Below are 16,813 nucleotides of genomic sequence, written 5' to 3' on the forward strand. Positions count from 1 at the left end.
GGCCATATCCTGCCGCATTTTCAAAGGACACATATTGCTAGGATCGCAAGGACCAACTCTATCGATTGGCATCAAAAAAATATGGGGTCATCTAAGAATCCAACACTTGTAATTTTTCGGTCCGAGGGCCAAAGGAAACACGTGAAAATTGCAAAGTGCAGGATAACTCGAGAACGACAAGGACGATTGGGATGTCCTTTGGCCAGTTGATAGGCCTCACTCATACAAACAGTTTGACATATCACTTGCCAGGATACGCAAGGACATTCACGAGTTATAAGCTATTTTCTGTAAACAAAAAAGTCATTTTATTTTGAGTCCTGTAGGGACTTTCGTCCTTTTGAAAATGTCAATCCGTTTTTTTGGATTAGAGCTATCTCTGTGCCAAAGGACATCCCGATCGTCCTTCAAATAGCCGAGATACAGCGGATTTTTGGAATTTTTTATGATTTTTCTATACTCACCCCTTACAAAATTTTGAGAAACATTTTTTGCATAGACAATAAAAATCCATGTATGCAAATCGTTAGTACTACTTCCCCTGATTAAAAAAAGGTATGTCTTTGCAGGATCCTTAAGGATTTGACCGAGATATGTCAAAAAAATTAATGTCCTTTTTCGAAAAGAAGTTATATCTCGGCCATTTTTTGTCGCATATTCAAAGGACACTTATTGCTAGGCTCACAAGCATCAACTCTATGGATTGGCATCAACAAAATATAGGGTCATCTAAGAATCCAACACTTGTAATTTTTTTGGGCATCTAGAGCAATATATCTGCCAGCCTAAAAGTATGCATCACAAAAGTTTCCCAGTATTCTTGATAATCTTGTAACATATTTGCCATCCTAAAAGTATGCAACATAAAAGTATATTATGTGATATACATGCGTCTAAAAGTATGCAACACATATTTTAGTTGGCTGATTTCTATTTATGTCTATAATGTTGTAATAGCTTCGAACAACACAAATGCCCTCATATCAATGTTCATTAAAAACAATAAATGGTGAAGTAATTCGCGCTATTTCAAATACTTATAATTTCTAACAGTGGTTAGCATGCAATTTGCGTGCAACTTGATGATTTACTTACAGAAAGCAATCAGAAGGCAATTTGTTTTATTCTGTGTATTTATGTTCATGTTTTATACTACATCTAAATGAATAGTTCAGCATTGGATTTGTTTGTATATTACGTTAATCTAGATTATAATCTAGATATTTTATTACTTTTCATTACTTTTTTCTTAAGAACAAACATATCGTCCAAATTATTATCAAAATTCTTGAAATATGTCTTACAATTTTGAACTTTGCGAAATTACAATTTCGAGAGCGAATATTGAAAGTTCGAGAAAAAGAAAAGCTTGGGGGGGGAATCTCGGATCCGTCTTGATGGTCTCTGGCAGATGTTGAGATTATTATTGGCGATATCCTGGTATATGTGTGCTCTATATAATAATAGGAAGCTGTGTGTGTGTGGGTATGTGTTCGAGTGTGTCGTTGTTGAAATTTGAAGAAAATAAAGGAAATTGATGAGCGTCTTCTAGTATAAGCTCTCGGCGTTCGATGAGCGCGGCTTCTTCAGCTTTTCCAAATTCTTAATAACTATATCGTGCAGCGAGGAGTAGCGATTTCGCACTTCGCATACAACCAGCCACAGACTGAGGTATTCCTTCTCGTCCAGCTCGACAACGGCACGTCTGTAGTCATCAATGTGCGGATACTTGGCGACCTTCGACACAACCTTGGCGCGCGTCAAAAAGTAGCGCGATATCTGATCAAAGAAGGCTGCTGCTTCCGATTCGACGGTCTGGATCTCGGCCAGAGTATCCTCCTGGATGGAGACACCGAAATTGTTGCCGTCCTCAATTTTGGGTATCATGAATGAAATCCACATTTTCAATAGGTTCGCTGCGCATTGAATGAAATGGCAAATTTTAATTTGAATTCAAATTAACGTTGTGAAATACTTACAATCTTCAACCAATTTGCGAATGATTGGCTTAACCACCTTGATCATGTCGCACAGCGGCTTGTTGCACGGAACCGTGCCACTTGGCAAACCCAACACAGCTGTGCCCGAAATATTGTCATCTTTGCGTGGACGCTTGGTCACTGGATGATCATTGTCGGTGCTGCCATCGTCGCCGTCACGATGATTGATCAGCACTGGAGCGACAACCGGAATGTTGAGATCCTGATGCACCTCGTTGAAGTTGCGCTCATTGAACATGGGCGTTGAGAGCAACTCATTCAGCTCAACGATTTTCTCAGGAAAACCTTTTGTGATGAGCGTCTCCGCTTTGGTGATCAGCGAGTCCTTGTACTCCTGCACCTTACCAATTGTGTCTTTCGGCATTATGTTTTTTTTTTTGTGCTCTCAAAAAAGTACCAGCTTCTGAGATGTTTTTTCTGCTTTGGTTTTTAACACCGGCCGCTGCTCAAGCTCAAATATCGCAAACTGTAGCGCGTGCTTTGCGGTCCAACGACGATTGCGTTTACAAAAAAATGCCGCAATTTGTACTTCACGCGGCGAAAACTGCATACGGGATATTGCACGTGTGTTAATTATTTGTTAGTCAACGCTGCGGTGCATTCAAAATGCGATTTCCAGCCATAACTTACCAAAAAAAATAAATCTTGATTACTTTCAATGCGACGACAGCCAACCAGCTCCACGCTTGTATTTTATGACAGTAGTGGTGAAATTGGCAGTGCTGCAAAATGTGCGTGAGCGACAAGCCGCTAACAATCGATAACAAAATTAAAAAATTGCAAAGCAATTAATTAAAGTTATCAATTTTATGATTTGCAAACTGGACAACTATTATTATTTAATGTTATCTTAAATGATTAATTATATCATGTTGCAAAATCTGTTTCCTTTTTATATAATCATATTTACACCTAGCCCATCTGCTTAAAAGATGCGATTCTTTTATACAAAGCAATTAGTATTTCAAAATTGCGATTTTTAACTACTGTGTGTGACAACAGACACTCAAGAAAAAAGATGTTAATTTTCATTTTCGATCATTTTCAAAATTAAATAAATATTTTTGAATTACGAATATAATTTTTGCAACATCGAACCCGAAACCGAACTTATCGATATATCGATATGGGCACTAATTCGATGGTCAGTAGCTGCGAGCTAAGCAGAAAGACAACAACGACCACGACAATGGGCAATAAACAAATAAAACAGCATCTGGAGACAGCGCAAAAGACGGGTGTGCTGAAAATATCATTGCAGCGATTGCAGGAGTTCCCTCCACAACTAAAGACCTATCCAAATGTGCTGAAAACACTGGATTTGTCGGAGAATCGCTTCGAGAATGTGCCCGACGAACTCGGCCGTCTGACGACACTGAAGCACCTCAATCTCAGTGGCAATCGCCTGGTGGACTTGAACGAGGTTGTGGGTGAACTGCTGAAGCTGGAGGTGCTGCTGCTAATGGACAATTTTCTGACCAGACTACCCAAGAGCCTGAACAACTGCACCCATCTGAAGACGGTGAACCTGAGCAACAATCAGTTGAAGGTGTTCCCAACGATGCTGTGCGGTCTGAAGCAGTTGGATGTGCTGGATTTGTCGCGAAACCAAATAACCGAAGTGCCCGCAGAGGTGGGCACTCTGTATGTGACGGAGCTGAACCTCAATCAGAATCAAATATCATCGCTAGCCGAGGATATTGCGGCGTGTCCCAAGCTAAAAACGCTGCGACTCGAGGAGAATTGTTTGCAGGCAAATGCATTGACGCCGCGCATATTAAAGGAATCGAAGATCTGCAATCTGGCTGTCGATGGCAATCTGTTCAATTCAAAGCAGTTCACTGACCTCGATGGCTACGATGTCTACATGGAACGCTATACGGCAGTCAAGAAGAAGATGTTCTAGTTGCAAACACATTCGTCACGTATTTATATATATATATATATGTTATATTTGTATAATCCTATTATCAATTAATTTATTAGCTTAATTCTATATGCTTTCTGTGTAAACCCCACCACACAAATAAATGAACACCAATCAGAGAACTTAGAGCTTGGCCTGCATCAGGGGACGCAGATGCGTGTGATAACTGCGATTAACCGACTCCTGATTCAGCGGATTGCCCCGAGCATGCTCCATCAGGCGCTCGTAGACGCGACCATCGTAGCAGCCCAAAGTGGAGCCGAGGACACGATCGTGAAAATCGAAGCCATCCACCACGGCAACGGCATTGGGACGCAGTTGCTGCAGCAGCTGCTCATAGCGTTGCTCCACCTGTTGCAGCTGCCGTCCACTGATGTTGTTCCACTTGAGCACAGCGCCCAATTGTCGCTGCCAAGTGTCGAGCACAAACAGCTCGATCAGCTGCTGCAGCACCTCGAGCAGCTCGGGTTTGAGTTGACCGCTTTGCAATTGCTTCAGCTGATTGATGCTGTTGCGCACCAAGTAGACATGACCATGCAACGATGCGGCGGAAATCAAACGACGTCCAGCTAGATTCGTGGCCTGCTCCTGTGTGTGCTGCCCATGCTTACGCTGCGTCTGTTGCCATTGCCAGGCATCGCGCACCTGTTCCGTGGCGCTAATTTCCAAAGCACGCGCCACATTCTCCAGTAGATTGCTGTTGCTCCAGCTGAGGCGCGTGGCATTGCGCAAATAAGTCACGCTGGGGGGCAACACTCTGCGCTTCAGCCCATCGACATATTGACGCTGCAGAAAGCGAGCCGTCTGCAGCAGCAGCACCGTGTATTCGCCCTCGTAGGTGACCGCGGCATTGGCCAGTCCCTGGATGCTATCGAAGTTGGCGGACGCCAAGTAACCGTGACCGCCACACGATTTGCGCAGCACATCGATGCCCTCGGCAGCGTCCAGAGTGCACACCGCTTTCAGGGAACAGCTCAGCGCATGCAGCTCGGCCAGCTGACGTCCAGCTGCCGCTTCGGTCTGCTTGCTGGCCAGCTGCGAGGTGACGCGCTGATAGAATGTCCAGAGGACATCGGCAGCCAGGCGATAGCAAACGCCACGCGCCACTTGTGGCAGCACCTTCTCCTGCTGCGTCAGGTGATCCAGAATTTGTGGCTCCGCCGCATGCGGTTCAATGGGACTCTGGCGACGCACAGCCGAATAACTGGAAAGAAAGACTGAAATAATTAGATGAAATGGTTTTACAAGATAGGAATGCATTCATGGAGATGTCATAAAAATCCTGCTGATTCACCATCAAACTAGCTTTGAATGTCCAAATAACATTGACGGTAAAGTTTCTTCCCCAATATCGGACTTTTTTGGCCTCGATCTATTACACCCGATCACTTTGTCCGATTGCTAAGCAAGCTTACCGCGTGGCTATGGTCGCCGCCTGGAGGAGACCGAACATCACGTCGCGCACAATCATGACGCGCACAAAGACCATGGTGCCATAGAGCAGAAGGGGCTGCGTCGCCTTCACGAAGGTGCCATCCGCCAGCACCTGGGCGTTCTTCATAAGCATCTGAGTGCGCGGTATGCGCACATTGCGGAACCCAAGGAAGCCGTTGTTTACCGCATTGGCGCCCAGCTTGGCACCAATGTCGCCCACATCGATGCCGGGCATCGGTTCGTGCGTCTGCTCGTCACGAATCCGCACCAGGAACGGCTGCAGTCCATGGTGTTTGCCCCGTATGTACAGCTGAGCCAGCACCACCACCATGTTGGCCGTGTGTCCCAAGCCGCCGGGCCACCACTTGTAAGCGCTCAACGTGGGTGTGTTGAGCACAAACTCCTGGCTCTTGGGATCGTAGTCAGCGCGCGTTTCCAGGCCGCGTATGTAGCTGCCATGTCCGAGTTCCGTTTGTGCATAGGTGCCAATGACGCCATCCAGACGCCAGGCACGCGACAGCCACTCCTGCTGCTGTTCTGCTGTGCCCTGATTGAGTAGCGTGCTGAGGAACATGGAGTAGTGCAGACGCAGTGGGAAACTTTGCTGGAACAGCGCCGTGCCCAACGAACCCGACATGAGCATGCGGAGATCATGCAGCACCTGCATGTCCGGCAGCTCCTTCTCCCCATCCTCAGCAGTTGTCGTCTGTCCAGTGCGTTGACGCCACTGACGCAGCTTCAGCACAAACTTGCTGCCCTTGGCCACAGCGTGTTCATAACGTTCCTTGTAGGACATGAAACTAGGATGCTCGGCATCCTCGAACTGTGGATCATCAAGAAAAAAGCGCTCCAATGAGCGCTGCTGCTCTAGCGCCTCTCTTCCACCTGCCCACCAAACGGCAAAGTCTTCGCTGCGTATCGAGGCCGCGTTGCGTTCGCGTTGCAAATCATTGTTGCACTCAGACTCTGTGCCCCCCATTGCAGTCGGTGCGCTTTCGCTCGGTGTTGCAAATATACTGAAATTGCAGCAAATGTTGATTTGAGGCCTCGCCACGCCACGCCTCAACTGGTTTCTTTTGGTTTGGTTTATTGCTCGGGGCCCCCCACTTGACACTGCTTATCAGCTGTTTGTGTGTCTTTGCATGCGTATGTGTGTCAATCTCATTGTGATAAGATTATCGCCAAAGAACTGCACTCAGGTCCATAGTGTAATTGTTATAATTGGCAGCTGTTTGCTAATTTGTTTGTTGTTCATAAAATTTCTTCTTCGGCCAGCCTCCCGCCCCATTAAATCAAAACAAGACGGCAGTGTGACCAGTCCAAATAACGCTATCAAGTGAGATCACTTTCAATTGCAGTGTGCCCTAGACAGATAATTAAACAGTGTTTACACACCCAAGAAAGTGAATAATTATGGTGCTTAAATTCAAATGCGACTCTCCATGGAAATAAATGTTCAATTGTTTTGTTTTTTTATTTATCATATAGAAAAAGCGACACAGACATTTTGGTTTTCATTATGTATATGTATACATACATATATAGATATATATATATATATATATATAAGTTTATACTAATGCGACAAATACTATTTGATGAGTTGCTCCCGATTCAGAATCGGCCAACTACGCAATAAGCTCAAATGATTCTTTGTCTTTGTGTTAACTGTTTTATGGGTATTTTGGTAACAAAATGGCATTACGATGCTCCGTTAAACACCATGCAAAAAAAACCCACCAACGAGTAATAATATCGAACACACTTTGTAAGACCAACAAAACAAAAAAAAAACAAACAAACATGCACATTAAAATCAATTTGATTTAAATGTTTATACCATTTCCAAAAAATCAATGAAAATCAAGAATATGAAAATACGTTTCACAAATATTGGCCATATTATGTTTGTTTTTGTTCAACACAGCTGCGCAAATCCGAAAAAAGAATCTTATTTGCGGACTCTTTGGAAATGGCATATTTACCTCATCGATTTATTGTTTATGGTTCTTGTTGTTTTTTTCTTCTTGTTAAATACCCGCCAGGCATAAGAAAAAAAAGTATTAAACCAATGTCAACCAATGAAAACTTTTCACAATAATAAATTTAAATGTACCTCAAATTAAGGTCTCAATAAACAGCATTTTTAGGTCGAAAAAAGGCGTAGCGGGTATTCCATTGTCGAGTACACTCGATTGTAGCATGCTTACTTGTTTTTTTCATGTAATATTCATTATTATTGTTTTAGCTGCTGTTAACATTGTATTTCATCTCATAATTCATCGGTTATTTTATCTCGTTGTGCTTAATTAACATCTTTTACAAACAAGCAAATAACACCACGAAACATGCACACATACACATACATACATACATACATACGAATACATACACACACATTCATTTGGATAACAAGAGTTGCGTTTGCAAAGATCTTTCGGCCCTCGTCTTTTCCTTGGGTGCCAGCCCATTGACGGAGCGGCTGCTTATCAACAGTACTATTTAGGTGATTAGATCAGGTAAACTTCATTTTTCATTTTATCATAAAAACTATTTGGTTTCTCTTGTGTGTGTGTGTGTGTTTCTGACATACATATACATTTCATGTCTGTATATTTTACAAACGTTGCATCGTATCTCGATTGTTGTTTACATACATATACATATTTCATCATCATTGTAACAATTACTAGCATCCAGAAAGGGGGTATACAAACGTCCAATGTCTGTCTCCCTTGCGCACACAGATCCCACATACATACATACATCATAGATATACATACAAACACATTAATATGCTAACTAGAAGTTGTACAAAAAGCGCACTAACAAACTCGTTTAGCATCCATTTAGACTCTAGTCGTAAAAAGTTACGTTTAAAAAGGCGAAACGAAACAATGAACATTGTAACTGTAATTTGTACGTGTTTGTTTTTGTCGTTAGTTTACAATCTATCGCATAGCAAATACATATACAAACATTGTGCTGTCTCTGTGTGTGTGTGAGTTTGTGAACCACCCAACGAATATAGTAAACAAAAAAAGAAGAACAACAGCAATCATAATAATCATAAGCATAATCGTAATCGTAATCAATAATAATAGTTAATAAATAAAGATTTTCAACAATCGTTTGACAATCATTTCACATTTGTTATTATTACATAGTATATCATATTACATATCATATTACAGCTATTTTTGTTTTTCTTTCTTTCTTTCATTTTTCTTTTCAATTGTTGTTACACTTACATCGTATTTATAATATAATATAGTATTTTGTATAAATCGAGCTACAACTAATAAAACACATTTTCCATCTCTCAACATTCATTCAAAACCAAAAAAAAACTCAATTGCAATTATTCAAATAAAAATAAGAGTAATAATAATCTTGAAAATTTAATAAAAAAAAATAGTATTTGCACGTTCAACATTTCTGTAATATTCGTTTAACAAATGCAGGCTTTATATATATATATATATATAGTATAGTATAGTATATAGTTTATATGTATCGTATTTATAGTGTGTTCTGTATAGTTATAGCATATGCCCGCTACACTTACACATACATACATACACACACATAATTTCAAAAAAGTTTCGTTAGTTCAGTTTATATATATATGTATATATATAGTATATATAATATATATGCGTATCAGATACATTCATACACTCTACTCTCTATTGTAACTAATATTCTAGGCTATTGTGTTATACATTTAGTCTATATAACATTTATATAACTCTCTGCTGATTCTCACAAGTTTTGCTTGCTTCATCTCCATCTTCTAATTCTTCCTTCCATTTCACACTGCTTCTTGGCTTATCCCATTTTTGTTTCCACTTTCTCATTTATATTTTTTAGTTTGTTTTTTGTTTAGTTTCTTTTTTTTTGTTTTGTTTTAAGTGGCACAGCCACGTTTTGAACTTTAGGCCTGGTGTTTCCTACTCCTTCCTCAAACTTCTCTGGCTCCTGAATTCTCTCTGCTGCTTCTCCTCGTTCTCCTACAACCCCCTCTCCGTTCTGTGTTTCTTGATCCTTTTCACTCATTCGATAGTTACGTTTAGTAATTCCAAATTTCCATCTTGAGAACTTGCTTCAAGGCAATTTGAACTTTTTAACGCGTCTGTTTTTTGTGTGTCTGGTGTGTGGGTTTGGAGTGTGTTGTTGTGCGCGTGGTGTGGTGTGTGGTGTGTGTATGGTGAGTTTACAATACAGACAGCTAGCTAAAAGAGTGAGTGAGAGCGTGACCGACGAGGAACTGACGAGCGCGCGTCCGCGGTTCATGATTGATGACACAGACGGCGACGGTGACAGCGACTGCGACGACGACGTCGTTGGCGACGACAACAAAATGACATCAACAACAATAAACAACAACAATTAAACTACAACAATAACTAGAGTGCGTTGAGCAGGCATCGGCATCATCCTCATCATCATCGTCATCGGCATTCTTCACATCTACATCCACATCGACATCCATATCCACTATTTGGTTTCATCCTGATCCATTGGCTCCTCGGAATCATCTCGCGAAAGTGTTCTACAAATAAAATTCAATTAATTAAGGAGACACAAGACAAATTATTAAGTGGTTGCGGACTCACCTGTGTAGCGATTGCATGGAGAGGCCGGCCATGGCATTGACCGTTTCAGATTCATCGTGCTCAATCTTGAGTGCCTCCAGCGCCGACAAACAGACCGTATGCTCCAGCAATCGAACGCAGGGCCAATGTGTTTGCTAAGGAATAGCACATTATTAATTGGGATCCATCATCGATCGATAATAATCATTGAATATTCACCTGTATGGCAATGGTTTTCTGTAGCGTATTGATGGCATTCTGACACGGCGGACGCTCGAGTTCGCTTTGAGCTATCGGCGAGACAGGATCGCCGAGCAGAGCGCGCACACACTCCTGCGCCGAATCACAGATGGCCGCCAAATCATAGCCACCCTCGAGGGCAAGCACCACCTTGCCATTGGCCAGCTGAAGCAGTTCACGCGTCATCAGGCCGAAGCACGCAGGCGAGACATGATAACCGCCCAACGGGGCGGGGTGTCCGGTGGCCGCATCGAAACCGGACGAGACAAGCACAATGTCCGGATTGAAGAACTTGGCAATGGGCATCACAACAGTACGGAATGCAGCGATATATTCGGCATCGCCCAGCGGTGGATTCAGTGCGCCGGACCATGAGATGTTCACGTTGTAGCCGACACCAGCACCGGCGCCGCACTGGAATAGAGAATGAAAGAAAGATGACATACATAACTACGTAAGGATGAACTTATAAGTTATAGATTATATATCCAGTTTTCCTTAATTTGTAGTTTAGAAGAGATTATCAACGCGAAAGCGAAAGAGAAGGCAACCAAAGAGAGAGAGAGAGAGACAGAGAGAAGGAGAGCGAAACGGAATCAAAGTGATTTCCATAAAGCAAATATAATTTATTGAGCTCTAAGGGCTGTTCCCAGATGAACAACACTTGAACAAAAGCAATATATTTCGCAAGTTTCATAATTTTTAGAGTGATCGTTTTTGACAACCTTTTGACCCTAAATTGACTACAGAAATGATAAAAACTACAATATACCACTCAAACATTGAGTATTTCGATAAATAACTGAATGAATCTAATTAGTAATATATCAACGAGGAAGCTTTACCTTTTTTGTGATATAACCGGTAATCATATGTATACCTATTATTATCTACTTAATATATTTAAACCTATTTGGGGATATACATTTTCATCATAGGTATAGTTTAAATAATTGGCAAGTTTCACAAATTTGAGAGTGATCGTTTTTGACAACCTTTTGACCCTAAATTAACCACGTAAATGATAAAAACTAAAATGTATGATCACACTCCATAGTCAAAAATTTGGTATTTCGATAAATAACTGAGTGAATCTAATTAGTAATATATCAACGAGGAAGCTTCACCTTTTTTGTGATATAACTGGTAATCATAGGTATACCTATTATTATCTATTTGATATATTTTAACCTCTTTGGGGATTCACATTTTCATAGGTATAGCTTAAATAATTAGCTAGGTCTATGATCTCATTTAGATCTGTTTCTGATGAATCGGAATTAGATAGATCTATTATGAACAGATAAATCACAAAAAGGTAAAAATAAATATATCTAAATAGCTGTTTCTTATGAAACTGAGTCTAATAAAAATTACATAGATATATTTTTGAGATTTATCTGTTCATAATATAATAGATCTAACTAATTATATTAGGTAGTTCTATCCGATTCTTATAAGATTTTGATTAATCAAAAACAGATAAATGACATACGATCTGTTACTTATAAATCTCTAAATACTGTAAATGAGATAAGATCTGTTTCTTATGAATTTTTGTACTTCTTAAATAAATCTAATCTAGCTAAAACTTTGTTTTCAATGAATTCTGCTTAAAAAGTTATACATTTAACAAGTAGCAATAAGCAGCAAGTACAAAAGAGATAGAGACAGACAGAGAGAGAGAGAGGGAGAGAGACAATTGGCTTACCTCTGTGGGGCCACCGGTGCCGGGAAAGAAGTTGCCGTCATCGTGTCGATGTATGGAAAGATATAGAATGTCGGGACTTTGGTAGAATGCTTGCTGTGTGCCATTGCCATGATGCACATCCTGTCGAGGTAGAAACGAAACCACAATTAGAGATCGAGCATTAATAGTTATTTCAAGCCAACTTCTTACCCAGTCAACGATGAGGATGCGCTTCATTTCGGGCACGCGTTGACGCAACAGTTTCGCCGCAATGGCGATCGAGTTGAAGAAACAGAAGCCCATGGCTAGATTGGCCTCGGCATGATGGCCAGGCGGACGGACGACGGCGAAACCGTTGCGCAAATCACCCTTGGCCGTCTTGAAGGCCAAATCGATGACACACCCGGCGGCCATGCGAGCCGCTGTCGCCGTGTGCATCTCATTCCAGGTGGTATCCAGATCGACGCCAACGCCGCCGCACGACAAGCGCACAAAGCTCGCGGACAACGCTGACTCGAGTTTGGGACGACTCAGCTGACCCTGATTGGAGCCAAAGAGCATCGCATGCGCCTCCGTGTGCACCGTCTGCAGCTCCTCCTGCGTGGCCTTGCGTGCTCGCAAGCGATCGCAACGCTTCACCAGATCCGTTTCGTTGAGACGCGCCCAGACGCTCTGCAGGCGGCCGCTGTGCTCGGGATGCGGGGCATTGTCGCCACAGCTGCAGGTGTGCTTCAGCATCAGCGGATCGTAGGCGAGACCCGTGGTGATGCGCTTGTGCGGCGAGGCGCTCTCCACGACCAGCTGCTGTTGCTGCTGGCGCAGCTGGGCGGCATAGGCGCTGCCCAGCAGATGACGCTTGTGCGGCAACGTTAGATTCACGGGCGGTATGTGATCGGCCGACGATGACGTCGCTATCGGTGTCGGCTGCTGACCGGTGTCCGGTATCTGGCTGAGACCGTGCGGTCCCAGCGGCACCAGCGGACTGCTCAGGGTGCGCGACAGCGGACGCAACAGTCCCTTGGCCTCCTGCAGATAGAGCAGCTCGCGCTGCTGCTGCAGATACTCCTGATCCCGTTGCTTGCTCGACTTGCCGCCGACGCCCACTCGATACGAGTCAGCAGCGGCGACCGCAGCGGCCAAGGCGTCGGGCAGATTCTGTGAGGTGCTGGTGGCAATGGTGCTCGTGAGCACCGTTTTGGGCGGTTTCTTCTTGTCGGTGAGATCCATCACCTCGGCAGCCGTGTCGTCCTCCTCCTCGCGCAGCTGCGGCTCACGACTGGCAACGGCTGCGGCGGCGGCTCCGCTGCGCGTCAGCACCGTTTGCCGCAGTTTCTGGGTGAGCACCTGATGCTCATACGCCTGACGTTCCGCCTGCAAAGCGTAAACAGGGAAATGGTTATGTGATGTGTTCCGGAAATCTAAAACAAACTTAACCTGAGAGTGACAATAACAAGTGTTGTCACAAAAGCAATTATATACTATCTAGTCTCTGGGATCCATTTAAACGGACAGACGGACGGACAGACATTAATCGAAGCTCAGGATTCAATTTAAGCGCCCCCTTGGAGAATCTCTGTAGGTCAACAACTGAAAAGCCAGCTGTTTGCGCTGGACCCTTCATTCTGTGAAGGCAGCGAGGCCTCCCCAAAAACCTCTGCGGATCTCAGGTTTTAGGGCTACCAAGTTTAAAGCACAAGCAACATGAGATACTCCCCGGGGGGGACGGACATGCGTCCGCGGACACCTGGATCCCATGGTACACCTCCAGTAACCCTTCCCGAAAACCTCCGGTAGGCAATTAACTCCAAACAAAAACAAACGGACAGACAAACAGACATTACTATATCGTCGCTGATCAGGAATATGTATAGACTTTTCCTGGGGTTTGGCAACTTACCTCGCTGTTCTCGTAGTGCGTCTGCGCCACATTCAGTTGCCCCGCGCCCGTCAGCATCGGATGCCCCAGGGGCAACGGGGCGGACTGTGTGCGTCCCAGCGGACGGTGTCCCTGCTTGTGCAGATGCACCTGGGCCACCTGTGCGTCCGTGATGGGCACATGACCACCATGGGGATGTCCGTGCGTGTGTGCGTTGTGCTGCTGCTGATGCCCGTAGAGTGTGGCGGCGTGGGCGTGGCTGTGGCTATGACTGTGGCTGTTTGTGGGCGGCAAATTGCCAGCGGCGGCTGCGGCCGCAGCCACAGCCGCATGCAGATTGACCGCCGAGGCGCCAGTGACACCAGCCACACTGCTCAACTGCTGCATGTAGGACGAGGACGAGGACAGTATGGTGGAGGCGGCATGGGCTTGCGGCGGTGCCACATCGCCCACAAGCGAGGCCTGCGACGAGGATGTCGATGTGGCCGATGCCGAACGCACCACCGGCGACGGTTGCGGCGCAATTCCCGTGGCGGGCATCATGGCCAACGGTGGCGCTGCCGCCGCCTGACGACCGAAGGGCATCGACAATGGACTGTAGTAGGTGGGCGGTGTGCCGACAACGCCGCCAACGCCCGGCGGCGGTGCACCGCCGGCTGCAGATGCGCCCGCTGCTGCAGCGGCTGCGGCGGCGGCGGCCGCATGCTGACGCAGTTGAGCGAAGATGGCATAGTTGGTCTGGCCCGCCTGCGATTGATTGGTTAAATGCGGTCGACCCAGCGAGATGTTCGGCAGCGAGGGTGAACTGAACAGCGGCAGATCGTTGATGTTGCTGCGCTGTCCCGGCTGGTATTGGCTGCCCTCCTCGTTCTCCTCCTGGATGGGAGCGCTGGTCGGTGAGCCGCGACTCCCCACCACGCCCACCGACAGCGATGTGGACGAGGGCGGCGAATTGGGTCCCGAATCCGGCGTGCTGTTGCAGTCTGCGAATGAAGGAGGTGACACGGACGACATTAGAATCGATCAGTCGGGGTGATGCTGGAATGGCGAGTGTTTAATGTGGTGAAGGTGGCTCGAAATGGGGGAGAAGATGGAGTAGGTAAGGTATTAAGGGAGCATTAAGATAAAGGAAGGGGGAAAATGAATGCGGAAGTAGATGAAACGAATAGAAGAGGAAGTCGATGAAAGGAAAAACAAGAGAGAAATTGCATAAGGAAGGAAAGGGATGCAAGAAAAAGAGAAATGGTGGGTTCTAAACGTAGAGAATATGTTGGGATGTTATGCGAGTGACTATAAAGAAGTAGAGTGAGTAGAAGACCAATAAAATATAAAAATGAAAGAGTAACAGAATAAAGAGGTAATATAAAAAAGGGTATGAATAGAAGGATATAAATAGGAGAGCGATCAGAGAGAAAAGTGGAGAACAAACGAAAAAGAAATCCCGCATCAAAGAGTAGAAGAAAGAAAAGAAGAGGGAGTAGATAAGGGGATTAACAAAAGAAATAGATTAGATGAGGTAAAGGAAAAAAAGGAGTAAGAAAAAGTAAATTAGGTTCAAAAGTAAAGAGTAGATGAGAAAAAGAGGGAGTAGATAGAGCGAAGAGAAGAGAACGATAGGACAGGAGCAAAGAAAGAAGCTTTGAGATGGATGGGGTTCAAATAATGAATGTAGGTGAGGTGTACAAGAAAGAAGCGGGAGACGCGCAGCTTTGGCCATGCAGCGTAGCATTAGGCAGCCAGCAATGACAGCGGAGTTAATGTTGAGGTTAGGTTCTAGTTAATACACATAAAGGAGCGGAGGCAAGGAACAAGGTTTTATTTAAAACAAAAACAACAGCAATTATAACAACAGAAATGACAATAAAAATATATAAATACAATAGCAACAAGAACCGAAAATAAAACGTAACAAAAGTCGGCAAGATCCAACAGAAGGACAATTATAATCCTTACCAGCGAAATTTGTGTTCTTGTTTATGCGTATGTGTATGTGTGTGTGTGTGAGAGACGCGAATATCTTTTTAACAGAAATAAAGTCGGAGAGAAGTAGTTGAAGCTGGAATGTGCTCGTTATACTTTCGTCTAATTGCGTCTCCTCAGAGCAGTAGAATGGGTCACGCACTCCAAAGAATGGTGATAATCCATTGAGACAGACGGACGGACTTATGGACAGACAGACAGACAGACAGACAGACAGTCTAACTGTATGAACACTGACCCAGCGTTGACCTTCCCGCATTGCTTTCTTCTTTCAACATTTATGTAATTGACTCAATTTCCATTTCCACTCTCGTCATGGATTCCACCAAAACAAAGCGCGTTCCAAGCGGTTTCAAGCGGTTGATACCGCCTCTCTACCGATCGTTGCCCGTGGGATTTTTTTTTTTGGATAATAGTCATCTCGAATGCTTATGAATGTGTGTTGATGTGTGTGTGTGTGGTTGTGTGTGTTGCGAACTTGTTGTTGTACACAAATTGTTATACGTACTTGTGAGAACAGAGTTCTTTTGATGTCTACGATGAGCCTGGAGCAACCGCTCGTGACGTCTCGCCCCCCGCTGGGCCGCCGATGCGAGCCTTCCGCTCGATCACGCTCTGCTTTAGCCGTATCTTCAGCAGGTTCGGCTCCGATGCTGTTCACACAATGGGTTAGTGCATGTTCAGGTTGGAGTTTAATTATTGTATATATATAGTAGTATATCATATAGTATATTGTGTGTTTGGTCTAGTTGGGGTGATCGTAGAAGGGTCGGTTGCCTGATCTAGGTTGAAGACTTCATGAAATCTGCTACTGTCATTAAGTTTTTTTCATGCAACTTGTTTCAGTCTTCAAATGATCCCTAGACCAGTTATGTTGTGTTCTTATTATTGTGATATATTCTATTTTAAAACGAAGCCTGGATCTCAGCTAGGTTCTGTTCCTATTATGATATATTCAAGTTTAAAATAACCCCTAGACCAGTTATGATGTGTTCCCTATAATATATATTCAGTCTTAAAACGGATCCTAAATATGACCTATGTTCTATTCCTATATATTCAGTCTTA

At 44.0% G+C, this 16,813-nt stretch overlaps 4 protein-coding genes across 4 annotated transcripts in view; 1 reads left to right on the forward strand and 3 right to left on the reverse strand.

Moving 5' to 3' along the window:
- Positions 1 to 1,113: 1,113 nt before the first annotated feature.
- Positions 1,114 to 2,767, reverse strand: LOC133847033 (proteasome activator complex subunit 3). Its single transcript, XM_062281779.1, has 3 exons — positions 2,631 to 2,767; positions 1,980 to 2,544; positions 1,114 to 1,916 (listed from the first exon to the last, which is right to left on the reverse strand). Exons 2-3 carry the CDS (start codon positions 2,362 to 2,364, stop codon positions 1,549 to 1,551), a joined length of 753 nt encoding a protein of 250 aa, XP_062137763.1. The 5' UTR covers positions 2,365 to 2,544; positions 2,631 to 2,767; the 3' UTR covers positions 1,114 to 1,548.
- Positions 2,768 to 3,042: 275 nt separating this feature from the next.
- On the forward strand, positions 3,043 to 4,049 carry LOC133847032 (leucine-rich repeat-containing protein 57). The gene has a single exon (XM_062281778.1). It carries the CDS (start codon positions 3,127 to 3,129, stop codon positions 3,904 to 3,906), a length of 780 nt encoding a protein of 259 aa, XP_062137762.1. The 5' UTR covers positions 3,043 to 3,126; the 3' UTR covers positions 3,907 to 4,049.
- Positions 3,963 to 6,666, reverse strand: LOC133847029 (probable peroxisomal acyl-coenzyme A oxidase 1). Its single transcript, XM_062281772.1, has 2 exons — positions 5,343 to 6,666; positions 3,963 to 5,131 (listed from the first exon to the last, which is right to left on the reverse strand). Exons 1-2 carry the CDS (start codon positions 6,338 to 6,340, stop codon positions 4,051 to 4,053), a joined length of 2,079 nt encoding a protein of 692 aa, XP_062137756.1. The 5' UTR covers positions 6,341 to 6,666; the 3' UTR covers positions 3,963 to 4,050.
- Positions 6,667 to 9,497: 2,831 nt separating this feature from the next.
- LOC133847027 (histone deacetylase 4) overlaps positions 9,498 to 16,813 on the reverse strand; it is a 29,999-nt gene continuing 22,683 nt past the window's right edge. Inside the window, 8 exon segments of the mRNA XM_062281771.1 lie at positions 9,498 to 9,916; positions 9,981 to 10,114; positions 10,179 to 10,613; positions 11,911 to 12,030; positions 12,100 to 13,260; positions 13,787 to 14,748; positions 16,254 to 16,320; positions 16,322 to 16,398. Of these exon segments, the coding sequence (XP_062137755.1) occupies positions 9,862 to 9,916; positions 9,981 to 10,114; positions 10,179 to 10,613; positions 11,911 to 12,030; positions 12,100 to 13,260; positions 13,787 to 14,748; positions 16,254 to 16,320; positions 16,322 to 16,398 (3,011 nt within the window). The 3' untranslated portion in view covers positions 9,498 to 9,861.

Source organism: Drosophila sulfurigaster, chromosome X (assembly GCF_023558435.1).
Source record: "Drosophila sulfurigaster albostrigata strain 15112-1811.04 chromosome X, ASM2355843v2, whole genome shotgun sequence".
In the NCBI taxonomy this organism is placed as follows: domain Eukaryota; kingdom Metazoa; phylum Arthropoda; class Insecta; order Diptera; family Drosophilidae; genus Drosophila; species Drosophila sulfurigaster.

Coding starts and splice junctions, on each gene's coding strand:
- LOC133847033 (XM_062281779.1), bottom strand. CDS start 2,364: ATGCCGAAAGACACAATTGGTAAGGTGCAGGAGTACAAGGACTCGCTG. Junction 1,917..1,979: donor TCGCAAATTGGTTGAAGATT/GTAAGTATTTCA, acceptor TTCAATGCGCAG/CGAACCTATTGAAAATGTGG.
- LOC133847032 (XM_062281778.1), top strand. CDS start 3,127: ATGGGCACTAATTCGATGGTCAGTAGCTGCGAGCTAAGCAGAAAGACA.
- LOC133847029 (XM_062281772.1), bottom strand. CDS start 6,340: ATGGGGGGCACAGAGTCTGAGTGCAACAATGATTTGCAACGCGAACGC. Junction 5,132..5,342: donor GCGGCGACCATAGCCACGCG/GTAAGCTTGCTT, acceptor CTTTCTTTCCAG/TTATTCGGCTGTGCGTCGCC.